Consider the following 26,547-nt stretch of genomic DNA (forward strand, 5'->3'; position numbering starts at 1 on the left):
AGTTCTATTTTCCCGCACACCCGCTCTTGCAAGGCTAGCCGGAGGGAGGTGCTTTTTCGGGTTTGGTTTCCCTAGACAGGAAGTGTGCTTGACTCCCCCTCTACACACGCTTAGGCAAGGATGGCCTACAACGGGCCCATGTGGCGAACGACGGGGCCAACATGATAAGCAACAGGGCCACGCAGGGCCAAACAAAAAGGCCTTGGGCTCGTTAAGGCTAATGCTCATGGCCCATAGAGTTTCAGAGTTTCTATTGCAATTCTCAAGCCTTGACATCTCTGTTTTAGGATTGCATGTGAGCCTTATCTTTCTGATCTGGTTTGGGTCACCGGTCTTCTTTCTTGAAGCAACATAAAGGCAAGGTTTCTTTGGGTCCCATGGTTGCCTCATAACCTTTCACTCCAATGTTTGAAACTCGTGCCCTACGTTTCTATTTTTGTTGGAAACATATGATAAAACGGTTTTGTAGTCTTCCCTGCTCCTATTTCCTTACATGATATAGGCATATAGTAAGTTCTTTTCAAGAGATCATACGCGTGGCCTATGATAAGGGCTTCTTGATTGATCATATACTAATTCTATGATCCAAACCATTCATCAGCTAGGCCTCTGATATGCGAAAATTTGAAGGGCTTGGATCATAGAATAAGTGTATCCCACTTGTACTTCTACCCTCTATCCACCTCTCTCTCTATGGGGTCCGCCTATTTACTCGTAAGAAGGTGCTACCGTTGATATTTTATCCAACGTACGTGCACACACCATATAATTTCTCTGATACTCTTTAGGCATTCTTTTGGATTCCGCTTCGGCTTGCGACATCATGGATTCTCGCCGGCAACAAACCCAGGTCACCCTCTCACGTCTTATAATCGTTTGTAGTTGAAAATTCGAATATGTAATCTCGCTTGTTTCCCAGCTATACTTTGTGGGGATTTATTTTTCTTTTCTTAAAAGCTAAGCTCATAATACTTTGAATGCAGTGTTATGAGCTTAACACAATACGGAGAAGCTTTCTGATTTTCACTCTTTATGATTGTAACCTTTTTTCTTTCTAACAAACTTACAATCTGCTTGATATATTCCCTTGTATTTCTAAACATTTTTATGAAGGTTTTCCTACATACTGTCTGTAAGTTTTTTAGTACAATCGATGTAGAGTGGGCATTAACATAATCCATTTTCTTTCCAACAAACTTCCAATCTCCTTGGCATATTCCCTTGTATTTCTAACCAATTTTTTGAAGGTGAATTTCTGTCAGTAATTTTTTAGTAGAATCGATATAGGGTTTTGCTCAACGAAGGAATCGATATAGGGTGGGCATTACTACCCTAATCCATCTTCTTTCCATCAAACTTCCAATCTACTTGGCATATTCCCTTGTATTTCTTACCAATTTTCCGAGGTTTTCCCTGCATACTGTCAGTAGTTTTTTGGTAGAATCGATTGGGTGACAATTACCCTAATCAGGATTCTAACTCTAGTAACTCTACTATCTTCTGTAAGATCCCCGTGCCATAGCGGGTTTTTGGATCCTTTTCGTTTTGGTGCCATAGAGAGGATATATTATGTTCTCATAGTTCTCCAATATAGAGCTGAATGAACTATGTGTTTGCTGCAGCTACCTTCACCTGTTCGGAACACAAAGCGGACTGGTACAATTTCCTTGCTTCTTCCACCTCTCTCTGAAAAAGACCCCTTGTTCGAAAAAAAGAAGGTTTGTAATTATTGCATTTTTTTTTGAATGATTAGTTATTGCATTTGTTGTTATTAGGATTCTAATGTCCTTTGATATATCATTATGGTAATTGATAACAATAATGCTAGGATTTATATTGAAATGAAAAAAATAAAATCAGATAATATCCGTCTCTGCTTCAGTTTGTATGGTTAGTATAGATCCTATTAATACTTATATACCCCATATGAATCTATACTAACCATACAAACTAAAGCAGAGACGGTATTTCATAATAATGTTTGCAGAGGCACCAAATAAGAATCAATTTATATGTTTATGTTTGTAAGCGTAAAAGGCCATTATAGGAAGTTATGTTTTATTTGGGCATCCCTTGTGTCATTATGCTCTCTCACTCTCTCTTTTCTTTTTTCTTCTTCTTTTTCATTCTTGGTGTCACTGCCCTTCCAAAGTTGGGAATAATTTGGAGCTTATATGGCATTTGTTGTTGATTTACTTTAGTCGAATTGAGTGCTTCCTGAAATTGACAAAGAATTAATTAACTTTTTTTAATAAGAAACATTGTGATTGTGAGCCATTGGTTTTTGTGTAGTTCATCAATGATTTTTCTTATATTGTTTTTGCCTTTGCTTTCCGTAAGGCTAGAAAATGATCATTTATGGCCATTGTGATTATGTATTTTCAAATGATTTCTTGTTTTGTGTTCAAATCATGTGCAAGTTTGAAGTTTTGCATCTCCAGTACTAATCATTCATGTTTTCTCTTGACAGAAGTTACTAAGTGCAAGGAATGTTGATCTTGAGTTTCAGATTCCATTTCCCAGGTCCTCATCCCCAGAAGAGGCTCTCCAAGTATTGGATGAAATGGTTCGAGCCGCAAGAATCCTACATTTAGATGAGGTACACTGTGCTTATGAGATACTACATTTCTTATCAATCAATTTCATTTTCATTTCCATTTCCAGAGCTTCTCTACATGAAGTATTAATGCAACCATGATAATTGCAGACAGAGCTTTACTTTGTTGGAGATGATGAGTTTGGCCCCTTTAGCCCTAAGAATGAACTGGAGTCTCTCAATTCTGTCCTCTCAGTCATAAATTTATTGCTCCCGAGTATTACGGATGACAGAGTGCAAGTTTTGCAAGAGTTACATGATGCGACTGTAGATATGATCAAATCATTAGGTGGCAAGAATATTGCGAATAAGATCATTGAGAAATGTACCTCTGATGCTGAAGAACTTTTGTTACAGTGGGGAAAAGATCATGGTGTAAGATCAAAGTTGCAGATAACTTGTAAGTATTTGTGTACATGTTTATTGAAGTGAATTTAACCTCTCGGGAGTGTTGGTTTTAAGTGTTCTCTATTTTTATAGATGCCAAGATTGCTTCATTTCAATGATAAGTTGATGTAGCAGATATGTTAAAATTTCCAAGCTTGGTAAGTGACCCTGCACAGGCAGATAAACTATGTTATTTTAGCTGTAATTTGTAATAATGTCTTCAGGTAATGGATTCTTATACAATGAATGTGGATATTTTTCCAAGAAAAAATATCAGCAGCCAAAAGCACCAGTGGGGGTTAGCTGCTCAATGATCCAATGGAGTGTTAGAATCATCCTATGGGGGTGGATTTTTCTCCATGGTCCATCCATAACAAGGCCTATGAAATACATGGTTTGGTTCATTGAGCCAGTGTCCCCACTTTACTTTTGGCTGCTCATATTTTTCCTTGAAAAATATGTGAATCCATCGTATAAGGATATCAGGTAACGGGGTCCTAGGGATGGTATTGGAGATTCTATTGTAGGATCATCTTCACTGCAAGTAGAATTGAAGCTCTGATATTATGTAAATTATTAGTTATAGTCCTTGCAGCTTTATGGGTATGATTTATATGACACATTTTAAGGCATGCTTTTAAAAAAAAAAAAAAAATCTCCAAGGAACTATTCAGATGATTATTTAAGCACTTCCATAATTTTTGGAGTGGCTTATACTCATTTTCCTCCATGGACATACATATCTTTTGAAGGGGGAAACAGACCATTTTGTTCCTATCCCCATGAGTTTTCGACAGCATATTTTTACTTTTTATTTTTTAGAATCTGCAAGTACATGGCCGTCATTTGTGACTAAACACTAGGAAGAGAGAAGATGAAGGTGTGAGCACTGCCACAACATCTAAACTCACAGCCTCTTAACCAGAAGCAACGAAGAACATCAATCAACCTGGCAAACTCCAGCTCTTCCATTTCTAGGGCTGGCCCTTGGTTTTTCATGGGCTTAAAGATAATTTGATGCTATAGATTGTGGGTATATAAAATTTAATTGCAGTTAAGATACTGGCATCATTCCAGTGTTGTATTGTTCCTCCCCCTCCCTTTTCCTATATGTTGATTGTTGTATTGTTCTGGATGCCATATATAGTTTGAAACTTTGAATTTACACTCAGTTTTGTTGTTTGATAAAACTGTAAGTTCTTATGGAAGAAATTTTAATAGGTAGCTTCAATAGGTCTAAAGTCTAATTTTCAAAAATAAAAATAAAAATGGAAGGTTCAAAGTCTAAACTGGAGGTGTCCTATGCATACAAAAAGCACTAAAATGTTTTAGTTTATGAACACCAACTTTAACATAATAGTACATCATAGTTAAATCCATTACAGTTTATTGACCACACAGAGGTGGATATTGTTTCCTAGATATGGCATACAGGTCCCATAGATCCAGATTGTCTCACCATGGTGAATGTCTATCCTGTAGTTTCTTGTTGGCAGATCTTAATAATTTGACGTAGAATTAACTCTGTACTGTGTGGTTGCATCAGTTGGGCTTGGGGATCTCAAGGTTATGAACTCCCCAAACTCCAGATATGCTCTCCTCGGCACTTGTCTATCTTTCTAATCGTGTATAGGCATCCAAAGTATTGGTTGCATCCCAAGTACTTCAATTCGAGTGATCAGAGTTTACCCTGCTTGATTTGAGACAATGCTATGGATCAGAATGATATTTACATTATTATTTTTGAAACTATGAATTATATAGTGTATATACTCACTTAACTTTTGTTGTGCCATTCAATGGACTTCACGCCATAAGTTGGATTGGTTTTGTAACTGCTGACCTACACGGGAAAAATAATAGATGTAATTTTTGATACTCCATCTTTCTTTTTCGATAACCACTGCCAATACTTCCCTTTCTATACATAATCTGATCACATTTTGTACTAGAAACCATGAAAGTTCTTCTGGTGATCTGATTGATCTAGTTTTGTAGTACTTTTCATTGCATTCTACATATTTTACGTTATACTCTTGAGTTTCAATACATCAGTCTTGATCTTGTTTTCTTACAATCCTTCGTGTAGATTTTGAAGGGGCAGGAAGGGGAGCAGTGGCTGTAGCAGATATAAACATTGGGGACACTGCTTTGGAAATCCCCGAGTCTATCATCATTTGTGAGGAGCTTGTTTACGAATCTGACATGGTATTTTGTAATCTTTCAGCTCTTATTTTTCCTGTCTTCTGTTCTTGATGATTCGTCCGTTTGTGTTTGGTGCATTCAGGGCCATGATTATAGGTCTCATAGATACCTTTACCTATTGCAGTTTGAAACTTAGACAGAAGTACCTAGACAGATAGCTGCATAGTTTTTAATTTTTCAGAAGTCAATTGTAGTTTGTTACTTGTACATCTTGAGGCTTCTCTTACATGCAAAAAACATATGAACCTATTTTATGAAGGTAGCTGGTAATGCCATAAAAAAGGCTCTTCCACCCATGTCAGTTTATACTATATGATAAACTTTTACTTTTTAACATATAGACATTACTGATATGGGTGGCAATGACTAATTTTTCAGGTGGCAACAACAGCTTCTTTCTGAAAACTTAATTTGAGTTGACAAGATATTCCTTTAATATTTACGAGTGTTAGGATTTTATGGCAAGTGTTTGCGATTAATTAAACCAGTTGCTATTTGAGCAGATATTTTTTATGCTAGTAAATTTACTAGGAATCCCTCAAAAGTAGAAAACTTGCTAGATAATTGAATAATCACACAAACAATGCAATAGATGAAACAATGATAAGAGACAGGGACATAAAGTGACAAACTGACAATATATTTGATCAAAACATAATTGAAGTTGGGTAAAACCCCAAACCCAAACGGGTAATCTTGTAACTATTCATCGACCTCCCCAAAAGTACATCACCACTTCATATATATACCTTAAACCCCTATTTTGCTCTTAAACGTTTCTATGTGATCTATTTCACCCCTTGCATCAACCTTAATAAACTCTAATTTGTACCTTAATAAACCTTAGTTTCTATTTTAGTTCATCCCAAAAAATTAACCTTATCAAACTCTTAGCATGACCTCTTCTTCTGTTATTCAGCTTTCATGTTTAGGAGAAATTATATGGTGGCCAGCCGTGCATGCACGTGCAGCCCAAACAAAACACGGGCCCACCTTGTTTGGGTGATCCAAACCATTCATCTGTTGGGCCTGACCTAGATAAGTGTGCTCAAGAAATCGTCTCCCTAGGATGATCCTAACCCTCCAATATGTGGAGGTATACTATGGAGAAAATTTCTTTGGCACACCCTATCTATATTAGGGCCCAACAAATGAATGTTTTAGATCACCCAAACATGGTGGGACCCACTGTTTTTTTGGGGCTGCATGAGCATGCACGGCCAGCCACCATATAAATTCTCCATGTTTAGAATGTTATTCTAGTACATAAACCTTCATAATTTCTTGCCCGTAGTTTCATGTATTGAAGGATATGGATGGGATCACTGCTGAGACAATGTTGTTGTTGTGGAGCATGAAGGAAAGGTACAATGCCAACTCAAAATTCAAGTTCTACTTTGAGGCCTTGCCGACAAAATTTAATACAGGTAAGCATATTCCTTATCTAAATGGCACCTTCAACATTTCATGAACAATTACTTGTCCTTGTACCCATGTAGGTTGTTGGAGAAATTTGTCAAATAATCTATCTTTAGGAATTTCTGTTAATATTAATTAATATAGATCTAATGGATCAAGGAAAGGTTAGAAATAGCCTGTTTTAATGGATCGAGGCACGTCAGAAATGACGCTCTCTTTTAGGCGTGTCAATGGATCCAGACGGTCCGATCGATCGTCCGAATCCGAACGTTAATGAACGGGATCTAAACATATGAATGGGATCCATGGGCATATTTCGGATCATCAAATCTGGGATCCGAAAATTTTTGGATTGTGTATGGGCACGCCACAGATGCCCATTGGATAGTCGCGATCCGAAATGGTTTACAAAAATACCCTCCAAATTTTGTTAATGCTAACCATTCTATGAAGGGTATTTTGGTCAAAACCTCTCTTATCACTTAATGAATTGGATGGGAATGCGATTTCACTCATTTCAGTCGTTTCATTTCATACTTTCACAAAGGAAAAGAGAGAGGGGTTTTGTTCTTTATGCATCATATTATTTGATAATAGTTATACATTTTATTTGTGTATGTAATTTTGATTAGTTTTATTGTTTACAAGCAATATTATACACATAGATTAAACATAGATAAATTTTAATTTAGTTGAAGAAAATGCATAGAGACACACTAATAGCGGACTGCCATTCTATCTCTTTTTAAAAAAATTAATTGTTTACTTAGCTTAGTGGTACATAATAGGACACTCCGATGGACTGTCCGAATTAAAATGGATCATGATCATGACGTGGAAAGTAGGATCCGAAGAACAATCCGACTCCGACCCGACCGATAAGGAATTTGAATGGATCGTGATTGTGACATAGGTGGATCCGACCCGAAGTGGATCCGTTGACACCCCTACTCTCTTTAGAGTCAAAACGCCCCCGTGTGCACTGGGTTCACTGGCGTTTGGCTCCCAAGATTCAACCATCCTTCAAGATCTATTCCATGCAGGGACTTGATCCCACGAACTCGTCAATCGCAAACATAATAAAAGATAAAAATAAAATATGAAATCAAGAACAACCTATGGGGGGTTTTTCTATGAAAACTATTTAGTTTTTGGAGAAGAGTCTTCACCAGGAGAAAAAGGATGTTTCCGTTTTTTTAAGAGATTTTAATAGAGAGAGAGAGAGAGAGAGAGAGAGAGAGAGAGAGAGAGAGAGAGAGAGAGAGAGAGAGCCGTTACAAAGATTTAAGGGGTGAGACGTTTCATAGGTTTCACGCCCCTAAAATCTCTCCTACTTCCCCAAAATATCTCTTAACGTATAATGCCTTCTAACTTTCCTAATAAATAGGAAAAGATATAACAAACTTGATTTATTAAATTTTAAATCACTAAAAATTCTAACAGTAGCATTATGTGTTATGCCTGCCTTCTTCTTTAAGAGGTTCTAGGGTCCCCTCTAGGGGTGAGCATTATTCGGTTAAAACCGAATAACCGAATCGAATTGGTTGGTTGGTTCGGTTCGGTTTTGGTTTTTTTTTTTGGAAATTCGGTTATTCGGTTTTCTCAAAAAAAATAAAAATCGGTTAACCGAATAACCGAAATTATGGATGAAAACCATATTTTTCCAAAAAAAAGTGCTATATGTGCATTCTGTAGAATGATCAAAACCGTCTATTTGATTGATCACAACTTAATTAGGTTGTGCTCAAAAAATCATTTCGATCGGATGATCCTAGCCCTCCGATCTAAACCGAGATTTTGATTTTTTCCCTCTTTTTCTCCCACAATTCGGTTATTCGGTTATAACCGAATAACCGAATTTTTATTCAGTTCGGTTTCAGATAATTTCGGTTACCGAAATTTGGTAATCGAAGTTATTTCGGTTACCAAATTTCGGTCTATTCGGTTCGGTTTAAACCGAATAACCACCCCTAGTCCCCTCTATGTTGTTTGCATTGTCTCTTTATCCATTTACTTTTAGATCATAACGTCTTTAACAAGCCTTGTATCGTAGTAACTGGTCTGCTTATTAATGGCTGATTAATCGATGTCTTTAAATTGCATAGATTGTTGATACTTGATGGAAGGTTTACAGTTTATAATGTATCCGATTGATCACATTTGTATTGCCTAGCGAATCAAGGTAAAATATGATGCATACACTTGCATGATTGCATCCCTAAGGCACTCTACCAAATCAATTTAGAGGGGAAATCTGGGTCATGGTAAATGACAATTTGGACTAGTATCAGCTTATTTGTACTTTTCTGAATTATTTACCCATGAAGTCGAACTCAAAACCAAAGGGAAAGAAGTAAAAATCTTTGCCACCAGGCTATACATCTCTACCTGCAAACAAATTAAGGGTGGTAAAAAAATTATATGCAGGGTTTATAGAATGATATTGATCATTTAGAATTAAGATTGTCATTTCAGTTTGACATGCTAAACAAATTAAATTCCTTTTCAGGAGTCGATCAACTATAGAACCTGCATGAAATACAGTCACTGAACATATAGCATGCATGTCCATCAACTATATTTCTTGAGTTAGCACTCACCCTTTGGATTTTTTTACATTTAATCTTGCATTATTGGGAAATCTATTAGCATGTTTTTGCTAATAGTTTTGCGCCTTTTTACTTTTTTGTTTGAGAAGATGTCATGGTTGTTTTAAACTTTTAACTTTGTATGTTTGTAACTATCCTAGATTGATAATTCATACTACTAGAGTTTTTGCATGTGCTTTATTGAGTCACTAACTCATGCTGGTAATTTGCTACAAATGAAAGAAGAGATTATCAATTTCTCCGTGCATTTGAGTTTTGGAAAGAAATTCGACAGGTGTTGACTTTAATGAAGTGGAGGTAGGACGTTTTTAGAGGGATTGGGGATCTTCTCTTAGTTATTGTCATTTCCTATTGTTACGACCTGGGCGTGCTTGATTGGATTGGATGGGCTTCAATCAAGGTTCAGATGTTTATCATTTATCATTGCCAAGTTTAATGATCTGTGTTTATCATTCTTCATTGGCAAGGTTAATGATTTGGAGGAGGTCTATATCTCCAGTTCACATATTCTAAGCAAAATGAATGACGCTGCCAAATCTCTAGTATTAGTAAATACTGATAAGATCCATGAAAGACAGAATAAATCATTTATTTGTCTCTTCTTTCTATAGAGAAACTCCCACCGTAATTGTAGCCTTTTATGATTTAGGTTATGCCTGTTCCATTTCCCTTCACAAACCACAGTACAAAATTCTTTCAGTAATATCAGTTGTATATTTGATTTTCCTTTACACACCTAGATTTTTTTTAATAAAAGGACTTGTTCTTTTGCCTTCTGCATCCCCCATTTAAAATTACTAGTGTGTTGGGCAAGCTCGCCTCCTTCTTAGTTTCTTTTACCTCATTTTAATTAACTGTTTTAGTCAGTGTTGGTTAAAAAGATAATGGAAAAAAGGGAAAACTTGATACTAATGTTAGTAGAGCTAATGGCTCCTGGTGGTTTTCTACATCGTTCATTCCATTTTTATTTAAATATTCCAGGGTTGAGTTTCGGGATTGATGCACTTGCTGCTTTAGAGGGAACTTTGCTAGTTGAAGAGATAGTGCAAGCAAGAGAGGTTATCACACTTTACTTTTTATTGCTTCATTTTACAGTGGATTGGCTAACTTTCTCTCATCATTTCTTTATCATTTCATTCCAGCACTTACGCGAGCAATACGATGCATTATGTCCTCCATTATGCACTAATTATCCAAATATATTTCGACCAGAGCTATATACATGGGACCAGTTTCTGTGGGCTTGTGAGCTCTGGTATTCAAATAGCATGAAAGTTATTTTCACTGACGGAAAGTTGAGGACTTGCTTGGTTCCTATTGCGGGCTTTCTCAATCACTCGGTATGCTATCTAAGTAACTTTGCAGTCAGTGTTACAATGTCTTTTGCAGTTGTTTTAATCATGGATTTAGATTTCAGCTTCAGTTTCGGTTTTGGTTTCGCCCTTGGCCGAAATCCGGTAATAAAAAAAAATATTATTTTAGTAATTCCCAAATTTCAGCCGAAATTTCAGAATAATAATATTTAAAAAAAAACGATTTTTCAAATCACCAAAATTTCGGTTTCGGTCCAACCGAAATCCGTAATTTCGGACCGCAATTTCGGGTTTCGGATGAAATTTAAAACCATGGTTTTAATTTCTTCACCATTGCAGCTATGCCCGCACATACTGCACTATGGTAGAGTAGATTTAGCAGAAAAGTCTTTAAAGTTTCGGGTATTGAGGCCTTGCAAAGGAGGTGAGCAGTGCTATCTTAGCTATGGGAGCTTCTCTGGTTCTCATCTTGTCAACTTTTATGGTTTCTTGCCAAAAGGGGACAACCCATATGACGTCATTCCATTGGGTAGGTTTCTTGTTGTTGTTGGTATTTTGTACTTTGTACCATTAACACATTTCCTTTTATTGAAACAGATCAAAATAACCCGTGTTTCTGACCCGCTATGCCCATGACTCTTTGAGATGGTTGGGACTATACTTACCAGCTATTCCTTAAATGCTGTCAAACATCAGCGTTACTGGAAGAATATCATATTGCTTGGTACAACATGCTATGACCAATATTTTAAAACTGCTAGGGTCAGCTATCAACTCCCTGAGTTGACTCAGTTTTACTTCTCATGAGTCTGACTTTGGCCTACTGAGTCAATCAAAAACTACTTTTAAGTGTGGCTTAAGTTAACTAATCAATATATTTGCATCCTAGTATTACATCTGTTTCTTTAATGTGTCCAATATCTAACATTGCAATGCTTTGATGAGTTGCTACATATAATAGTTTTTAAATAAAAATGTGACAAACTACCAATTTATAAAATGATTAAAACTAGGCAAGGGGATAAGAAAACATCCTCATATTTTTGAAAATCTGAAAAATATGAAATTCACAAGTTCTTGTAGGAAAACCAATCCTAGAAGATTCTAAGAGCTATATTTTTCCTCAAAAAAACCTTACAAAGAGGAATATGCATCCTCAGGCTGAGCAAACGTACGAATTCATTTGGCCTAGCAAACTGTTCATGTGTTTTTTCATGGTCTAGTGAACTAGATCAACCAACAACCAATGAGTGCACCGTGCGTGGGCAACGTCCGAAAACTTCCTGGTTTGATAATTCTCTCTGTCCTATAACACAGTACAAAGTGGATGCTGAAAAGAACATAGCCAATTATCCAATTCAATAAGGAAACCCATTAATCTGATCGCTGGAATCATCCGATAGGTTTTTTTGGGGGCACGGCCCCCACAGCTTGTCCAAAGTGAGCCCCAGTAGATCACAGAACAATGGACCTCACCTCTACAGTTTGTTGAGCTGAACCATATGTCTGCTCAGCCTGGCTAACCTGTAATTTGTAAATGTCCCTTGTGTTTACACCTTGTTTCAGTAGTGAAAACACCGCATATGATCGGAAAACATCACTTTCAAAGTTCAGTAATTGCACCATGGTTGCAGGTGAGTGAAAGCAGAGGTCCCATGACCCTAAGACATTGAACTTTTTCTGTTTCAGATATAGATGCCCCTTGCGCAGAGGATTCCGTCAATCAACCCAAGACTGATGAAGCTGTTTGGAGCACCCACATGGTGCGGGGAACATGGCTATCTAACAGCAATCAGCTGTGTACTTATGGGTTGCCTCCCCCACTACTTGCACATCTCCGGCGGGCTTTGCAAGATGATGACAATATTCTCCCTCCCAATGTTCCTGGAAGGACTGCTGTAAGGTTCTTCTATATGCTTCATTTTCTTCTATTCTTCAAATTTTAATTTTATGCAGCTCAAGTAACCTGTTAATTGCAACATGATTCGTATGAACAACCCCTGGATTCGTGGGAACCATATCTGGTGTCATTTACACTAACTTCCATTTTCTTTTCTAATATGGGTTGGACGAGAGTCGAGATTATGCTCATCTGTTCTATTTAAATTGCCATGTGCATGCACAGATAAACAAAGACAATGAAAGGGCAGTGCTGGAATTGCTTATCTCCATATTTGATCCCATGCTGGAGGGACTCAGTGGGTTAGATGATATTGACAGGTAAACATATCTCAAAAGAATTTTACAATGCATTTCTAGTTTGATTTTTTTTTTGAAAAGTTTGAACAATCTGAATTCCCTCCATTCAACATTACAGGGAGAGTTCCAGTTGGGACATAAAGTTAGCATTGGACTTTAAAGATGTACAGAGAAGAATCATCTCTTCAGTTTTGAGATCTTGTTCTGCTGGTCTGCGTCTGTTGGACCGTCTCTAATCGGTGAGTTTTCGGAGGAAACAATCAGAAAATTTGGACAAGTGTAAAATTCTCATTCGAATAGACTTGCCAGCACCGGCTCTTGGTGTGAGCTATGAAGCGTGCCCAGCTCCGCCAATGTTCATCTGTTTTGAAGCTGGAAAGAGGCTGTTACTTCGAAAATCACAGAGTTTATCTGGGACCCATCAAAATGATGATTTCATGGACCATCTTGGCCGTCAAATTAACTATATCCAGAAAATTGTTGACTCTTCAATATGCTTAGCTATGAATGACCTGCCAATTTTTAAACTAATGAGATATGCATCATGTCTAATTTTCTTTTCTCCTGATCAGATTATTTTACAATCCTGAAACATATGCTTTTAATCTTATCTTCGAATGTTTTAATAATTAGCCACCAGCAGAATACTTTTCTACATTCTATACTACTAACAATGAGGTGGGTCCCAGCGGATGGACGGTCTAGATTGGTGACTGAAATGTCTATGAATTCACTTGTCAACACATGGGAGTTGCACTGGATCATTCCTTTGGATACGTATGTACGTGTAAACGCTTTAAGATGACCAAAAACACTACTACAGAGTTCAAACAAGGCATGCTACTTGCTTCGAAGGTTATCAAAATACTCTTTGGATAAGTCTTTATATATTATAGTAAGCTTAAGATGTCAACCTTCACTGAATGGCTTTTGGTACCTGTTATAGTAAGCTTATTATATGCCCCCCCCCCCCACCCCACCAAAAAATAAATAAATCATTTTGTTCGCGTTTTAATAATGATTTTCCTCTCTCTCTCTCTCTCTCTCTCTCTCTTGATTTCACCCATCTTCCTTCATCAGCCCAAAGCTTTAACTGTGTACAACATAAGTAGGACCTAGGGTACTCTGATAGACAATCCAATTTGACATGCATTGTGACTCGAAGAGCACTCTGAAAAGGATATGACTGATAAGGGATCTTAATGGATCATGACCAATACATAGGTGGATTTGTCGACACCCACTACTTTTTGCTTGGCCAATACAGCATCTAAGAAATGTCCATAGAGTGAAAGGATGTCCGCCGGCCACCAGAAAATTAATTTAAAATTACCGGAAGGGGAGACTTCGTTCGACTTGGGTCTTGCCTGGCCGTCGGAGATGATGGTATATTTTTAAAAATAGGAAAATATCGTTCACAGAATGAAACTAATGGAAAAAAAGAAGAAGATTAGCGTGAGTAGTTGAGCGGAGTTTTTATAAGGTGTCTGCATATTTAAACAAAAATACAGTGCGATCTATTCGAAGATTCAAATAATTCATTTGTTGGGCTTAGAATAAGTAATCTTCCTAGGATAATCCTAATCCTAGGATCTGGAGGGTTAGGATCATACTATGTAGATGGTTTTCTAGGTACAGCCTATGTACGCTGGGGCTGAAGAAATGAATGGTTCAGATCTTCCATCAGAGTGGGCCCCCACTGTTTTTCTCAAATACATTTGGACCCTGACTTGTCTCGGCAATGACGCTTCTCCATTAATTAAACAGTTTTCTGATGGCTGTTGATGACCTTTTGGAAATTGAAACAGCCGTTAATAACTAAAGAGAGAGGTGTAAAGTGAAGAGATAGTATCATTATTAAAACAATGGAGAGAAAATAGGACCCTGGTTTGTGGAGAGAATATAAGACATAAGAGTTGTGGGCTCCACATGCCACCGACTATGGTGGCTCGCGGACCACTAAACGGATCTTCCCCCTAAAAATAATTATCAGATTAAACGAGTAGTTGTGGTGGTGGTTACAGGAATATTACGTGATACCTGTCTTTGTTTTAAGCGAAATGCTATCCTCACTCCCTTGTTTTAGTAACGACACTCGTCTCCTCACTTTTAAATTTCTTTTAAGCAAAAAAATAATATGATTGTGGCTTATTTTTAGTGGGATAACATCGTAGATAAAGGTACCTAGCCAAAAAAGTCACTTTTACAATCAATGGTAATGAAAGGCATAGGAGGCATGTATGTTAAATCAAGACCATTGATCTTGTAGAACGTTGTGAGGCGATTGCCGTGGCCCGCATGAGAAAAGGACTATAAAACTCAATAATTCAGCTTTTCTTGGGAGAACCCTAATAGGTTGTTTGGATCTATGGAAAATATTCAATGAGAAATTAAATTCCAGCGTCTACCTGGTTTGTGATTTTCCTTGAAAAATGAAAATGCGAAAAACTTTCAATTTTGAATAAAAAATCCATGGAAGGGAGTGTACCAAACATTGGAAAACTCACTCCCTAAGGCTTGATGGATAACGGCTCGGGATCATCTCATCAGAGGTGTCCTTAGACCAATGTATCTGGCCAAGTTTGCAATTTGGACTTCAGACCATTGTGTCTGTCCTTTCTAATGAAGTGAGGAGTGTCGTTATCAAGATAAGGAGGTGCGAATAGCATTTTTTTTGTTTCTTATTCTAATGGCGACATATGATTATTTGGCAGGAGAAATGAGAGATAGATTTGGGTTAAAACCTGAATGGGAGATTCTTGGCGTTGTTCAGCAGCAATTACAAAAGGTAGTTGATTTTTTCGCCCCCCTTGCACGTGAATTGTGGGCAAACTTTTAACGCTTTTTGACGTCAAATCACTTGAAGAGGAGGGCGCATAATCCTAAGGGAAGGGGGCGAAAAATTGTGACACTTATTAAATCTCGAGGTAGGAAGTGGTGGGTCCCACTAAGCAGAAAAGTAGCTGGATTCCCAATCAGAATAGCTGTGAATAGACGAACCACTTTCTTTGGTTCTTCAACCGCCGACTCTCGCTCGTGCCCTCTCTAAGAAGCCAACACAGTTTTTTCCTTCTACGTTTTTCTTTCTTTGGGTTTTCCTTTCATTTGGGTTCTCTTGCTTTCTCTCTGCTTTGGAGGAAAGTAAGAGAATTCTCCTATTTGTCTGTCCGAGCTCTATAATTCTACATAACACACGCTTTGTTGCACTCGGGCAGACATGGGAATGATGGTTGAGAATAGTTTTGATCGGTGGACGAAAGATGTTTTCTTCTCTGCTGCAGAGGAGGTGCAGGAATCTGCAGATATGTATGTTTTATGTTCTCTTTTCTGGGATTTTATTTTCTGGGTATTGTAGATTATGGTTGGAATGTCTTGCTTGGTGGGTTTTTTTTTGTTTTTTCCTTAAAATTGGTTTTGGGGTGTTTTGATAGCACAACATGTTTGGTTATTTATTTATTGTTGTTATTATGATTTTGGGTATTGTTGGTTTGTAGTAATCTGCTGATATGTATGTTCTATGTTTTGTTCTGGAATTTGATTATTTGGGTGCTGCAGATTATGGTTGGAATACCTTGCTTGGTGGCTTTTTTCTTAAAATTGGTTTTGGGGTGTTTTCATACCACAACATGTTTCCTTATTTATTTTATTTATTTATTATTTTTATGCTTATGGATTTCCAGTTGTGCAATTGTTTCTGATTTGGGTATTTTGGAGAAGGATTTGTTTAATTTTGAATTTCTGGTGATTTGGGTTCTGGGTTGTGAATTTCTGGGATTTTAGGCCTTGTGAACCTTTTTTTCAGACTGGAATCTGTGTATCGGGCTTGGGAACGGGAGCGAAGAGACGGGTTTAAATCAGATGATTCAGAGGAGCTATGTAGGGAACTCCATATTGCTATAGGCACAACCAAGTGGCAGGTCGGTTCCTGGTTTTGTTTTTAGTGGTAGACTTTGTTTTTTTCTCTTCTTTTTTTGTTTGTTCATTCTTTTTAAGGTGTTCTTGTCTTTGCATTGGTTCCTTCAGTCTGATATTTTCTTTTCACAAGTATCTGAGTGTTGATGATGATTGTTAATGGCTTAAGCAGTTGGAGGAGTTTGAGAAGGCTGTTAAAAATAGCCATGGAAATTGTTCTGCGGATAATACCAATGCCAGACATAGGCAATTTGTTACCGTGCTAGAAAACCAAATCTCGCGTATAGAAAAGGCGTTAAGGGATTCATTTATCGAGGAAGGGAAGCCACCTCTCCCATGGGTACAATTAGATGAAGAAGAACGAGATGATCTCGCTGTGTTTCTGTCCGGAACCTCCCATGATACGAAAAATGAGGGTGTCGGCATCAGACCTTCTGAGGGAAATGTTCGTGGAAATCAACAGAGAGGGAATGCAGACCTTGGTGTGGGTGCAGTCAGAGTAGGGGGTGCACCCAAATGTCTAAAGGGTTTCAAAGAAATTGTAACGATTAATAAGGATTCTAAGTATGTAGTAGAATTAGCTGCGAAAGAACTTCCCAAAACCATGGATGAGATACACATACATGGAGAGAGATTAAATGAGCAAAGGAGAACATGGAGTTCACCAGACATTGGTGCTTGGAAGATTGTAATTGCTGACAAGGATGTACAGAAGAAGACACCAGAGGTGAGCACGAAGGCACCTGGTTCCGCATTTAATCTGTGTGGCCTTTTGAAGAGTGTTGAATCCCCAACCAAATCAAGGTGGTCTAGAACCAGCTTTTGGAAGGCAAAGTGTGAGGAGAATCTCCCATTAAAACAATTATTGAGCTACAGAGACTTCAGAGGAATTACTAGGTTTACTCAGGTGAGACCCATTTTTCCATAGATGTCTCTTTACTAATGCCATGCATATTATCTGTGCATGTAATTCGCTCCTGAAGAATTATGTTTGGTGCTATAAACTAGCAGTTGTAACATTAACAGTTCTTTATTCACCTCGAATCTTTTCGATTGGAATTACTTTTGTTAACAATGATAGTTTACTATTTTTTCATAAAGGCTGCCTGCCTATAATGTTAAAAAAAAGTCTACCAAATTGTGGTTGCTTGAGTATTTGGAATTCCATTGCCCTCGAATTTCATGCTATACTTCTCAGCAGCTTGGATACTGTTTATACTTTATACAATTCAGGAATGTGGAAGTCAACCATCAATATCCTATGGAATAGTTCACTGGAATCCACTCACAACAGATTTTATTTCTCAGTAACTGTGTTTAAGAGAAAAAAAGATGTGTTCCATTTTAGCATTTTGGGTCCTCAACTTATTGCTAATATTTTCTCTTGGATCTGGTGTTTTTCGTTTTTGTGTTTTCAAGCAGGGACTGAATCTGTTAAATGAAAGAAGCAGGAGTTGTTTTGGTATCTGTTCGGAATATTCCAACACTTCCCGTGTTTGGCAACATTTTGGCCGCATTGGAGGATTTCAGCGACAAGTACAAGGCTCACAATATTACCTGCAGTTTAGTCGTTCTCTACAAGTCACCTTGGTGCTCATGTTGACTATTTTTCTAATTGGTACGTTCAGTAACTGAGCTGCTTGAACTTGTACAGAACCCTAATCCCAAGGACTTGTGTGGCTCCAGTTGAATTGGCTGTAATAATTTCTATAAAATCATGAGGAAAATTCGTAACGCAAGCAAAACTTTTAAACCTGAACTACACGTGTTACTTATGCCCATTCTATATCAACCAACTTTTGATCAAACTAATATCATAAATCTGGTACTTGCAAAATCTTGTACAATTAAATTTTTAATTCATTCCTCTGTTGTTAGAAACATATTTTGTATGGGTAGGAGTAGTCTCTTCAGTTCTCAAAAAATTAACAATAGCTGTGGGATGACTTGATCATTTCTGAAGAATGTCATGAACTGGTTCTTAATGTTTTTATCTTTTATTTCTGTGAGAACAAAAATGGTAAACATGCATATTGGCAGGTCATTGCTATATATCGACCCATTATCATGAACTGGTGTGTAAAATTTTAAATCTTTTTCTACTATGCCTATTCTATATCTGGGTTGTATTAGAACACCGAGGCTAGTAGATCAAAAATTTGGATCTTCTATGCCTACGCTATATCAAGCAAATCAAGTTCTGAACATTTCCAATATGAACATTCATATTTGAAGAATGTCACGAACTGGTTCTTAACATTTACCATAAACTGCCTGAACATACATATGTATGTTCTTATATGTATTTTCTTATTTAATTTTTGTTTCTAGTTTTAACTACCCTCTTTACCAGTTGTCCATTTCTTTCTTCATATATCTACTCTTTAGTTGGTGTTTTCTATTTTTGATCTCTTTCATCCCATTAGTTATATTCTATTCTTCTTCTAGTTCTCAGTGGTTTCATTCTTCTTAAACTCGCATTCAACTAGGGTTTAGATATACATCTCCAACCCCATGATCGCTAGATCTGGGTTGTTCATTGTTTGATTGTGTTCAAACCCCATATTTGCCCTAATTTCATTTTGTTTGCATATTAGGACTTATATCTGTCATTTCGAATCATATTACATCCCTCAATTTTATTCCAAACCCTAATCATCAAAAAACCTTTCCCCTTTGGTTCTGCATCATTTTTGGTAGGGTTGCAACTTGGGTCGGGTAAAACCCGACCCGCTTGAGCCCGGCCCGAAAAAGGCATGGGTCGGGTTCAAAATGGTCAGGCCTCGGGTAGGGCCGGGTTTAAAGCGAAAAAACCCGACCCGCATTCCTTGCCCGCTTTTTCGTTTTTTAAAGTTAATAAACATTTCTTTCCAATCTTGTCCTTAAATTCCCTCCATGTCATGTTAATGTTTTGGTTGTTCTTCCCACCTCTTCAACTTGATTGGGGTTACTTTCGCCATTTCCTTTCATTTCCTACCCGTACATATCTGTCAAAAAAATCATACTAGCTGTCAGCTCTCAATAGTGCTAGCTGTCGCTCTCATACTTCAACTTTTTCCCAAAGAACTTGCTACTTGTTGCTCTTCTCGTTGTTTACCTTTTCCCCCAAATTATGTTTGTCGTCCTTCTAAGGTAGTGCATTGTTCCAGAACCCTACTTCCCTTCATGAAGCACCATCTCCTCACATCCCTTCCACAAACATGAAGTGTAAACACTGATTAAGAGGATAAAAAAAGCTACTAGGGTTAGAGAAGAGGATCAAAAACTCTTTTTTTCTTTTGTTTTGTCTGAAACTGGTCTTTTTATTTATCTTCGACATGTTTTTTAACATAAGCACCATCACACATGTCTCAATTCACATGTTAGCATTTCTTTTACCTGTTTGTAAAGCAAATTTTGAAGTTGATGATTGAGTGTTTGAGGTGCTTTCTGCTCCCATTTGTATAAATTCACAGTTGGTGGCCTTCCCATTCCCATTCATGGAGAAAATGACATTTACAAGCATGGTAAAGGCGAAAATGTAAAAAAACCCGACCCGGCCCGACCCGACCCGAGAAACTATATCGGGTAGGGCCGGGTTTAAGAATCATGGGTTTTTTAAAAAAAACCCGACCCAACCTGACCCGGGATAGTTCCTAGGGTAGGGTAGGGTTCTTGAAAACCCGACCCTCCCGACCCGAGTTGCAACCCTAATTTTTGGTATCCGAACTACACATTTAGTTTTCTTCCCTTTTGGTTCCGCATGAGAAGAAAGGTCAAGCCCTCAAAACCCTAACTTTCTCCTCCAGTGACCCAAGCTTTCCATTCTAATCTATTTATTACTAACTCTCAAAGGCACCCTAAATTCACTTTCCTAAACCTGCTTGTATTCTCAAATAAACTAAAATAAAAAAGGAAGATGCACATGTTCTACACATTTTCTTTGGATGAGGTTGTCAGAACTAAAACATACTCCTAACTTCAACTAAAAATCAATAGTATTAAACTAAAATAAATATAATTTCCAGTGCCTAGTTTTATCCAAAACGAAGGGCCTAAAGACCCCTACAGCTCAATTTAGAAGAAAAGTACTATTCACGTTCTTCAAATGGGACCCAACTTAATAGCCAGCTGAATCAGTCCTAAAAATCAGTTAAATTTACTAGATTGTTGGTCCTTTGCCCCTTGGAGAAAGAGGGGTAAGCTTCTTTGGAAAGTAGTGCTACTAGCCTTCTTATGGGTCTATGGAAGGAAAGAAATTCTGCGGCGGGGAATGGGGGGCTGAGCTTCAGGTTTGTATGGTATCACTGGAATAAGATTTGCAACTCTAGTGAGCAGGTTGAGGATCCTGCCCCATCATGGGATCCACCTAATCCGGGTTGGTTGAATTTCAACTTTGATGGCTCTAGTCTTGGAAACCTGGGTCCGGCAGGGATTAGAGGCTTACTAAGGGATGAGAAAAGTGCTACTTTGTGGGCCTTCTCTGAGGTCAAAGGCGCTCATTTTGTGTATACAAAGATAATAGCCCTTACTATCACATGGGTCGGTTTGTATGGTATCAATGGAATACGATTTGCAACTCTAGTGAGCAGGTTGAGAATCCTGCCCCATCATGGGATCCACCTAATCCGGGTTTGTTGAAGTTCAACTTTGATGGCTCTAGTCTTGGAAACCCAGGTCCGGCAGGGGTTAGAGGCATACTAAGGGATGAGACAAGTGCTACTTTATGGGCCTTCTCTGACTCCAATGAGGCTGAGGTCAGAACGGTTCATAGGGCCTGCGATCTTTGGAGCGCAATTTGTTTGACAGATCAGTCATTGAGGGGGACTCCATAGACGTTATAAGATGGAAAAAAGGTAGCTGCCCCATTCCTTGGAGGTTTTTGCACTGGTTCAATGAAATCCAGGATTGTGTTGAAGGCTGGTCCATATCCTTCCATCATGTGAGAAGGTCAGCCAATAGCGAGGCAGACCGGCTAGCTAGGGAGGGAGTGGCTAAAGAGGGTCTCGAGTTGTTTGATTTCCTCCCACCTTAAGGGCAGGCTTTTCATTTTCCTTGTGTATATTCTTGTATCTGTTTTCTTGGCCCTTTCATTGCCTTTCTAGGCATGGGGTGGCTGCTGTAATCTTCTTTCTGTTTGATATAGCTCCTTTTGCCTTCCCAAAAAAAATTCAGTTAAATTTACCTCAACTCCATAAACAAGAATAACCAAACATCTAGATCCTTCACACCCAGAAAAGCTCTCTAGACCCCAATTATCTTCGCTTTCATATTTAAAGGACGGCATAGGGTTCTGTACCACATCAGATCACTACTTAATCGGTTGAATTGCTTCAGTGGTTTATTGCTCCAATTTCTTTATGAAAAAATATTGAAGCATTTGGGGGTTAATTTTGTTTGAAAAAAAATTGTGTTTCAGTTATATCTGCTATGACCATCAAACTTTTAAATTGATAAATGGGTTAAATAGTGTTGAAGAGGATTCTAACAGTTGCTTAATTTGTGTGCAGTACCGTTTATGGTCTATGCATTATGAAGGAGTTATTTCAGTGTTACTGGTCAGTGTGAGAGGTACTTCACTCTTAACAACCTTGTGTATCTATATCATATATTGTAAATTAAACACTTGACAAAAAATAAGAATAATTGTTGATGTATAAATGATTAAAATAACACCAACTCAACAGCTTAAGCTTTTGGAGTAATTGGTTGTTTCAAAGGGTATCAGAGCTATTGACTCACAACAAATACTAGGTTCAAAACCCAACAACTCTTTGATTTTAAATTTCCACGTGTATGGCCAACCCAAAAAAGAGGGGCCATGCGTGAGGGGGAGTGTTGAAGTATAAAAAAAAGGGCGGCCCGGTGCATGAGGCTCCCGCCATTGCGGGATCTGGGGAGGGCTATAAGGGGCCATGCGTGAGGGGGAGTGTTGAAGTATAAAAAAAAGGGCGGCCCGGTGCATGAGGCTCCCGCCATTGCGGGATCTGGGGAGGGCTATAAATGATTAAAATAACACCAACTGGAACAACTTAAGCTTTTGGAGTAATTGGTTGTTTCACAATAATATACTAACCATTTTTGGCAATGATGCAAATCTCTGCTGTTGCAAATGGTTGAAACCAGTACCCTTGTTTCTCAAAATTGCTGGGTTCTTGTCTCTCCAAAAAAAATGGTGGGTCCTAATTTCTTTGATGTTCCTTATTGGTGGATAATGACAAAATTAGAAAAGATTGGCATTCCTTATTTCTATTCAGCAGCGTACGGATAGTTCCTTGATGTTGGGTAAGTGATTGAATCCTCCTCGCCTTGGAATAAAAGGGATTGATATTGGTGTGATCTGATCCATTATCTGGGATCAATCCCAAACCTGCCATATCATTCCTTTCTCCGATATACGAAATAGGGGACTTCACTAAGTCAATTCTTATGAAATCTCGAATCAAATCATTTGCCCTGACTTCAACAATGGAAGCCTGAACCTTTTCTATAGAACCATTTCGGTCTTGGTCCCAATTCAATACTAAACAAGTACGAACTAATTGAATACTTGTGTAATAAATTCCTCGAATTGATTTGCCATTTCTATAAAGGATATAATTGACAACTCGGAATTTCACATTATCCCTTTCTTGCAATAGGTCCTGGGGAAAAAGCATTGCTAAATTGATACCATCAGCTATAGAATAATGGAATTTCCACTATCTCACCTGTGAAAATGTTCTTCTAACTTTAAATAAGACTGATTTTTATCTAATGGCAGTGGTGATGATGATACTGTTGAAAGATAACAGCATATTTTCTATTCAATTAATACTAGTTTTTCATTTGCAACTAGTTATGGTGACCACTCCAGATAAAACTGAATCATCCAGCACTGAATACCTTGTAGTTCTATGAAGGTTAACGACTTAACTAGAGAAACCCCCATTTTTCCATTTCAAAAAAGAAACCCCCATTTTTATTTTTGTTTTTGAATAAAGGTAATTTATTGTTTTGCGCTAGTGACTAAATCTTTTCATGAATACATGGGTGTATAGTAAGCCTTATATTTTATGGCATGGCATGGAAATTGTGCAGTCCAGTGTTGCAAATATGCAATCACATCACGAAATTTGGGTCAGGCAAATTTCCTACTCAATACGTGTGGAATCATGTGTACATATATTTGTGTGTGATATTATGCATCTTAAAGTAAATTTCTCAGAAATGATGTTAGTTCTCTTATTTATTTTGTTCTCTGCAGGTTTCAAAATCCCACACCATATGAGGGAAATTGTGAAGATGCTGCTTGTGGATCAGAACTCCTCTTGGTACAGGACTGCCCATTTGCCCTCCTGGTCTTACTATTAGTCACTGGATTGTACAGTAAAGGCCAAAACAAAGGGCAGTGATAAATCGACCCCCTATGTGTCTCTCTCTCTCTCCTCATTCTCCCCCAAAACAAATGGTGAAAAGAAGGAATCAACCATATTTTATTCTCCAAATTGGATGCAAGCAGATCTGAAGATGCTTGAAGTCAAGATTGTGGGATACTCGTCACCACAGCCATCATTGCTACATGATATTTGGATTTTATTTTCTTCTCTTTTTTTTTTGTCCTCTTCTTTTCAATACAAGCTAATGTTCTAGGACATGGGGCTTTGGAGGCTACACTCATGTTACTCAAACCCACAGATCATATTACAGCTACATCTGTGGAACAAATCTACAAGAATGCGTACTTGGGTTTGTAAATTTCTGGTCATCTTGTGCTTCTCATTTAGAATCCTTTCAAGCCTCAACTCATGATCGAGGTGTGACAAGCTTAAAGAATGCACTGTTGTAAATGATATATGATTAAAGTGTCTAAATCGTTAGCAGATATTATGAGTTATAAATCATAGAGTGGAATTCAAGGGTAAGAAATGTTGTAGTATTTTACCTTTTGATACCACAGGCGAGTGCGGATTTTCCCTTCAAGTTTGCAAATTTAACAAAAGCCAACACTGGTTTCAAATAAAGTATAACTACGAAAGTTGCGTGCTGAATTTAAACAACTAGTGAACAATCAGAATTGAGTCCAATAATCAGTTTTGGACTCACAATTAGCTCTCGAAATCCATAACAAACGAACTAAGGAAAATAAAGAAGAAAGAAATTTGGCTGTTCACTAGTCATGTTCCAATAAGCGAAACACATGTTATCAATTCTGTAATGTTCACAGGCATTTCAACATTTCAAAAATAGAAAGGGAAAGAAAAATCTACCAGGGAAACTCTGCTCCTCTATTTTGCATGATCAGTTCTCTCTGGCAGTTCAAATGAATGAGAACCCAGAAACAAACTCTCAAAATCTTCAAGTAGACAAATTTCCCTTCCCTTCCACACTTCACATTTAACAGCCCATATAAATACAGAGATTCAAACATCAACAACCCACCCCTCTGACCTAACAAAAGATGCTACAAACCCACCCCAAATACTCCCTCTCTCACAATAACAAATTCACAAGAAGACTCAGGCAAATGGGGAGCAAAAACTACCTGCAATTTCCTCCTTGTTCCACCGCCGCCAGAATCTCCATTTACAATCTCATCTCTCCTCGACAAGAACAACCTCGAATTAACGCAATTAGCCCACGAAACCCCCAAAGCCGGACAAACCCGTCTCCCCGACGAATACAAGCAACCAAAATTCCCAATCCTCAATCCACTCACCCCATCAGACTCCACCAAATCAACAACCTGATTCGTAATTACAACCGCAATTCCAAACCTATTCGCCTGCGACTTCAACTTCCCCGCAATCCTAAAGAACAGAGACGACCGCCTTTTCAAATCCGCCGGACTGTTATCGAATTCCGATCGGAATAATGCAGCAATGGAATCAATCACAATTAGTTTGACGGGTAATGAAGAAGGGGGATTGGAGAGGAAGATTTCAATGCGGTCTAATAGAGAGAGCAATTCATCCGCGGATTGGACTGGGTGGACGAAGATGCGGTCACAAGGGTCATCAGATTGGGAGAGGAATGAGAGGGAGAGTTGGCGGAGACGGCGGAATGGGAATGGGAATTCGGAATGGATGTATAAGGAGGAGGAGGCGAGGCCGCCTTGAGAGATGGGTAGTTGGGCGCAGAGGAGAAGTTGGAGGCAGAGCTGAGTCTTGCCGGAGCTGCTCTCGCCGGAGATTTCTGTAACGGAATTGCAGGGGATTCCGCCATCGAGAAAGCGGTCGAGGATCGGGCAACCGAGTGTGCATTTTAGGGTTTGGAGACTGAGGAGATTTTCTGGTTCGAGCATCTTTGGAAAGAAGAATGGGAAGTTTGGTTCTTTTTTAATCACGCCCCCGCTTGAAGCTTTGAAACTTTTAATGGCGGGAGTGGATGATATTACTGAAAAGCCCTTTTTATTCCCTGAACTATTGACTATTGAGTAGCCTCCAACGGTGGGGCCCATAATGAGTGACGCATAATCTTAGCCGGTCACAGCCGTTAGATCAATGGGCCATTATCATTGAATGTGAAGCATTAGCATTTTTTTTAAGCATTTGATTAGTGTGATTTTTGCTGGCCCTCCCCATCTATATTCACACATATTTGGTTGCTTTGTCACGGGGATAGAAATTCTTGGATAAGTTGTTCCATTGGACCATCTTGCTAGGATAAGTTTATCTTAACATTATCTTGTTCATTGTTGAATGCTAAATTGAAGGGCGCATTGGAAAAATCAACCGCAAGACTGCCCCCGTTGGATCCACATAATCAAAATACATTAATAATTCATTTGATTCAACATGTTTCAGTACTATTATAAATGCAATTTGATTAAGCGGATCCAATGGATGCGCCCTTGCTGATGATTTTTGAAAGGGCGCCATTCAATTTTTGACTCCTCTGGTTAATTTTTTTTGTCAAATTGTATATTTTATCATAGATGTATGGTTCG

The 26,547-nt window shown here is 38.2% G+C and overlaps 3 protein-coding genes across 7 annotated transcripts; 2 read left to right on the top strand and 1 right to left on the bottom strand.

Annotated features, from left to right (window-relative positions):
• The first annotated feature begins 628 nt into the window (after positions 1-628).
• Positions 629-13,357, top strand: LOC143879690 (SET domain-containing protein). 4 transcript variants are annotated; one of them, XM_077382193.1, is made up of 12 exons: positions 629-850; positions 1,623-1,718; positions 2,471-2,599; positions 2,708-2,996; positions 5,073-5,191; positions 6,549-6,615; positions 10,198-10,274; positions 10,359-10,556; positions 10,869-11,058; positions 12,219-12,427; positions 12,655-12,749; positions 12,847-13,357. In XM_077382193.1, exons 1-12 carry the CDS (start codon positions 824-826, stop codon positions 12,962-12,964), a joined length of 1,614 nt encoding a protein of 537 aa, XP_077238308.1. In that variant the 5' UTR covers positions 629-823; the 3' UTR covers positions 12,965-13,357. The 4 variants fall into 4 exon arrangements, with proteins under 4 accessions (XP_077238308.1, XP_077238307.1, XP_077238309.1 ...); XM_077382192.1 differs by having other exon boundaries at positions 631-850; positions 2,474-2,599; positions 6,483-6,615; XM_077382191.1 differs by having other exon boundaries at positions 633-850; positions 6,483-6,615.
• A 2,382-nt stretch (positions 13,358-15,739) lies between these two features.
• On the top strand, positions 15,740-24,483 carry LOC143879691 (uncharacterized). 2 transcript variants are annotated; one of them, XM_077382197.1, is made up of 6 exons: positions 15,741-16,034; positions 16,531-16,645; positions 16,813-17,547; positions 18,063-18,258; positions 22,130-22,190; positions 23,866-24,483. In XM_077382197.1, exons 1-5 carry the CDS (start codon positions 15,946-15,948, stop codon positions 22,153-22,155), a joined length of 1,161 nt encoding a protein of 386 aa, XP_077238312.1. In that variant the 5' UTR covers positions 15,741-15,945; the 3' UTR covers positions 22,156-22,190; positions 23,866-24,483. The 2 variants fall into 2 exon arrangements, with proteins under 2 accessions (XP_077238311.1, XP_077238312.1); XM_077382196.1 differs by lacking the exon at positions 22,130-22,190 and having other exon boundaries at positions 15,740-16,034.
• Positions 24,484-24,641: 158 nt separating this feature from the next.
• On the bottom strand, positions 24,642-25,953 carry XRCC3 (homolog of X-ray repair cross complementing 3 (XRCC3)). Its single transcript, XM_077382198.1, has one exon. The coding sequence runs from the start codon at positions 25,900-25,902 to the stop codon at positions 25,063-25,065; it is 840 nt and encodes a 279-aa protein (XP_077238313.1). The 5' UTR covers positions 25,903-25,953; the 3' UTR covers positions 24,642-25,062.
• Positions 25,954-26,547: the final 594 nt, after the last annotated feature.

The sequence above is a fragment of the Tasmannia lanceolata genome, unplaced genomic scaffold (assembly GCF_043159265.1).
Source record: "Tasmannia lanceolata isolate RefF3 unplaced genomic scaffold, GAP_Taslan_0.1 ptg000006l, whole genome shotgun sequence".
In the NCBI taxonomy this organism is placed as follows: Eukaryota; Viridiplantae; Streptophyta; class Magnoliopsida; order Canellales; family Winteraceae; genus Tasmannia; species Tasmannia lanceolata.

Bases quoted from the DNA above. Each gene is read 5' to 3' on its own strand.
- LOC143879690 (XM_077382191.1), top strand. From the start codon at position 824: ATGGATTCTCGCCGGCAACAAACCCAG. The intron at 10,557-10,868 runs GTATGCTATCTA...TCACCATTGCAG, and splicing joins CGGGCTTTCTCAATCACTCG to CTATGCCCGCACATACTGCA. The intron at 11,059-12,218 runs GTAGGTTTCTTG...TTTCTGTTTCAG, and splicing joins ATATGACGTCATTCCATTGG to ATATAGATGCCCCTTGCGCA.
- LOC143879691 (XM_077382196.1), top strand. From the start codon at position 15,946: ATGGGAATGATGGTTGAGAATAGTTTTGATCGGTGGACGAAAGATGTT. The intron at 16,035-16,530 runs GTATGTTTTATG...CCTTTTTTTCAG, and splicing joins GTGCAGGAATCTGCAGATAT to ACTGGAATCTGTGTATCGGG. The intron at 17,548-18,062 runs GTGAGACCCATT...GTTTTCAAGCAG, and splicing joins GAATTACTAGGTTTACTCAG to GGACTGAATCTGTTAAATGA.
- XRCC3 (XM_077382198.1), bottom strand. From the start codon at position 25,902: ATGCTCGAACCAGAAAATCTCCTCAGTCTCCAAACCCTAAAATGCACA.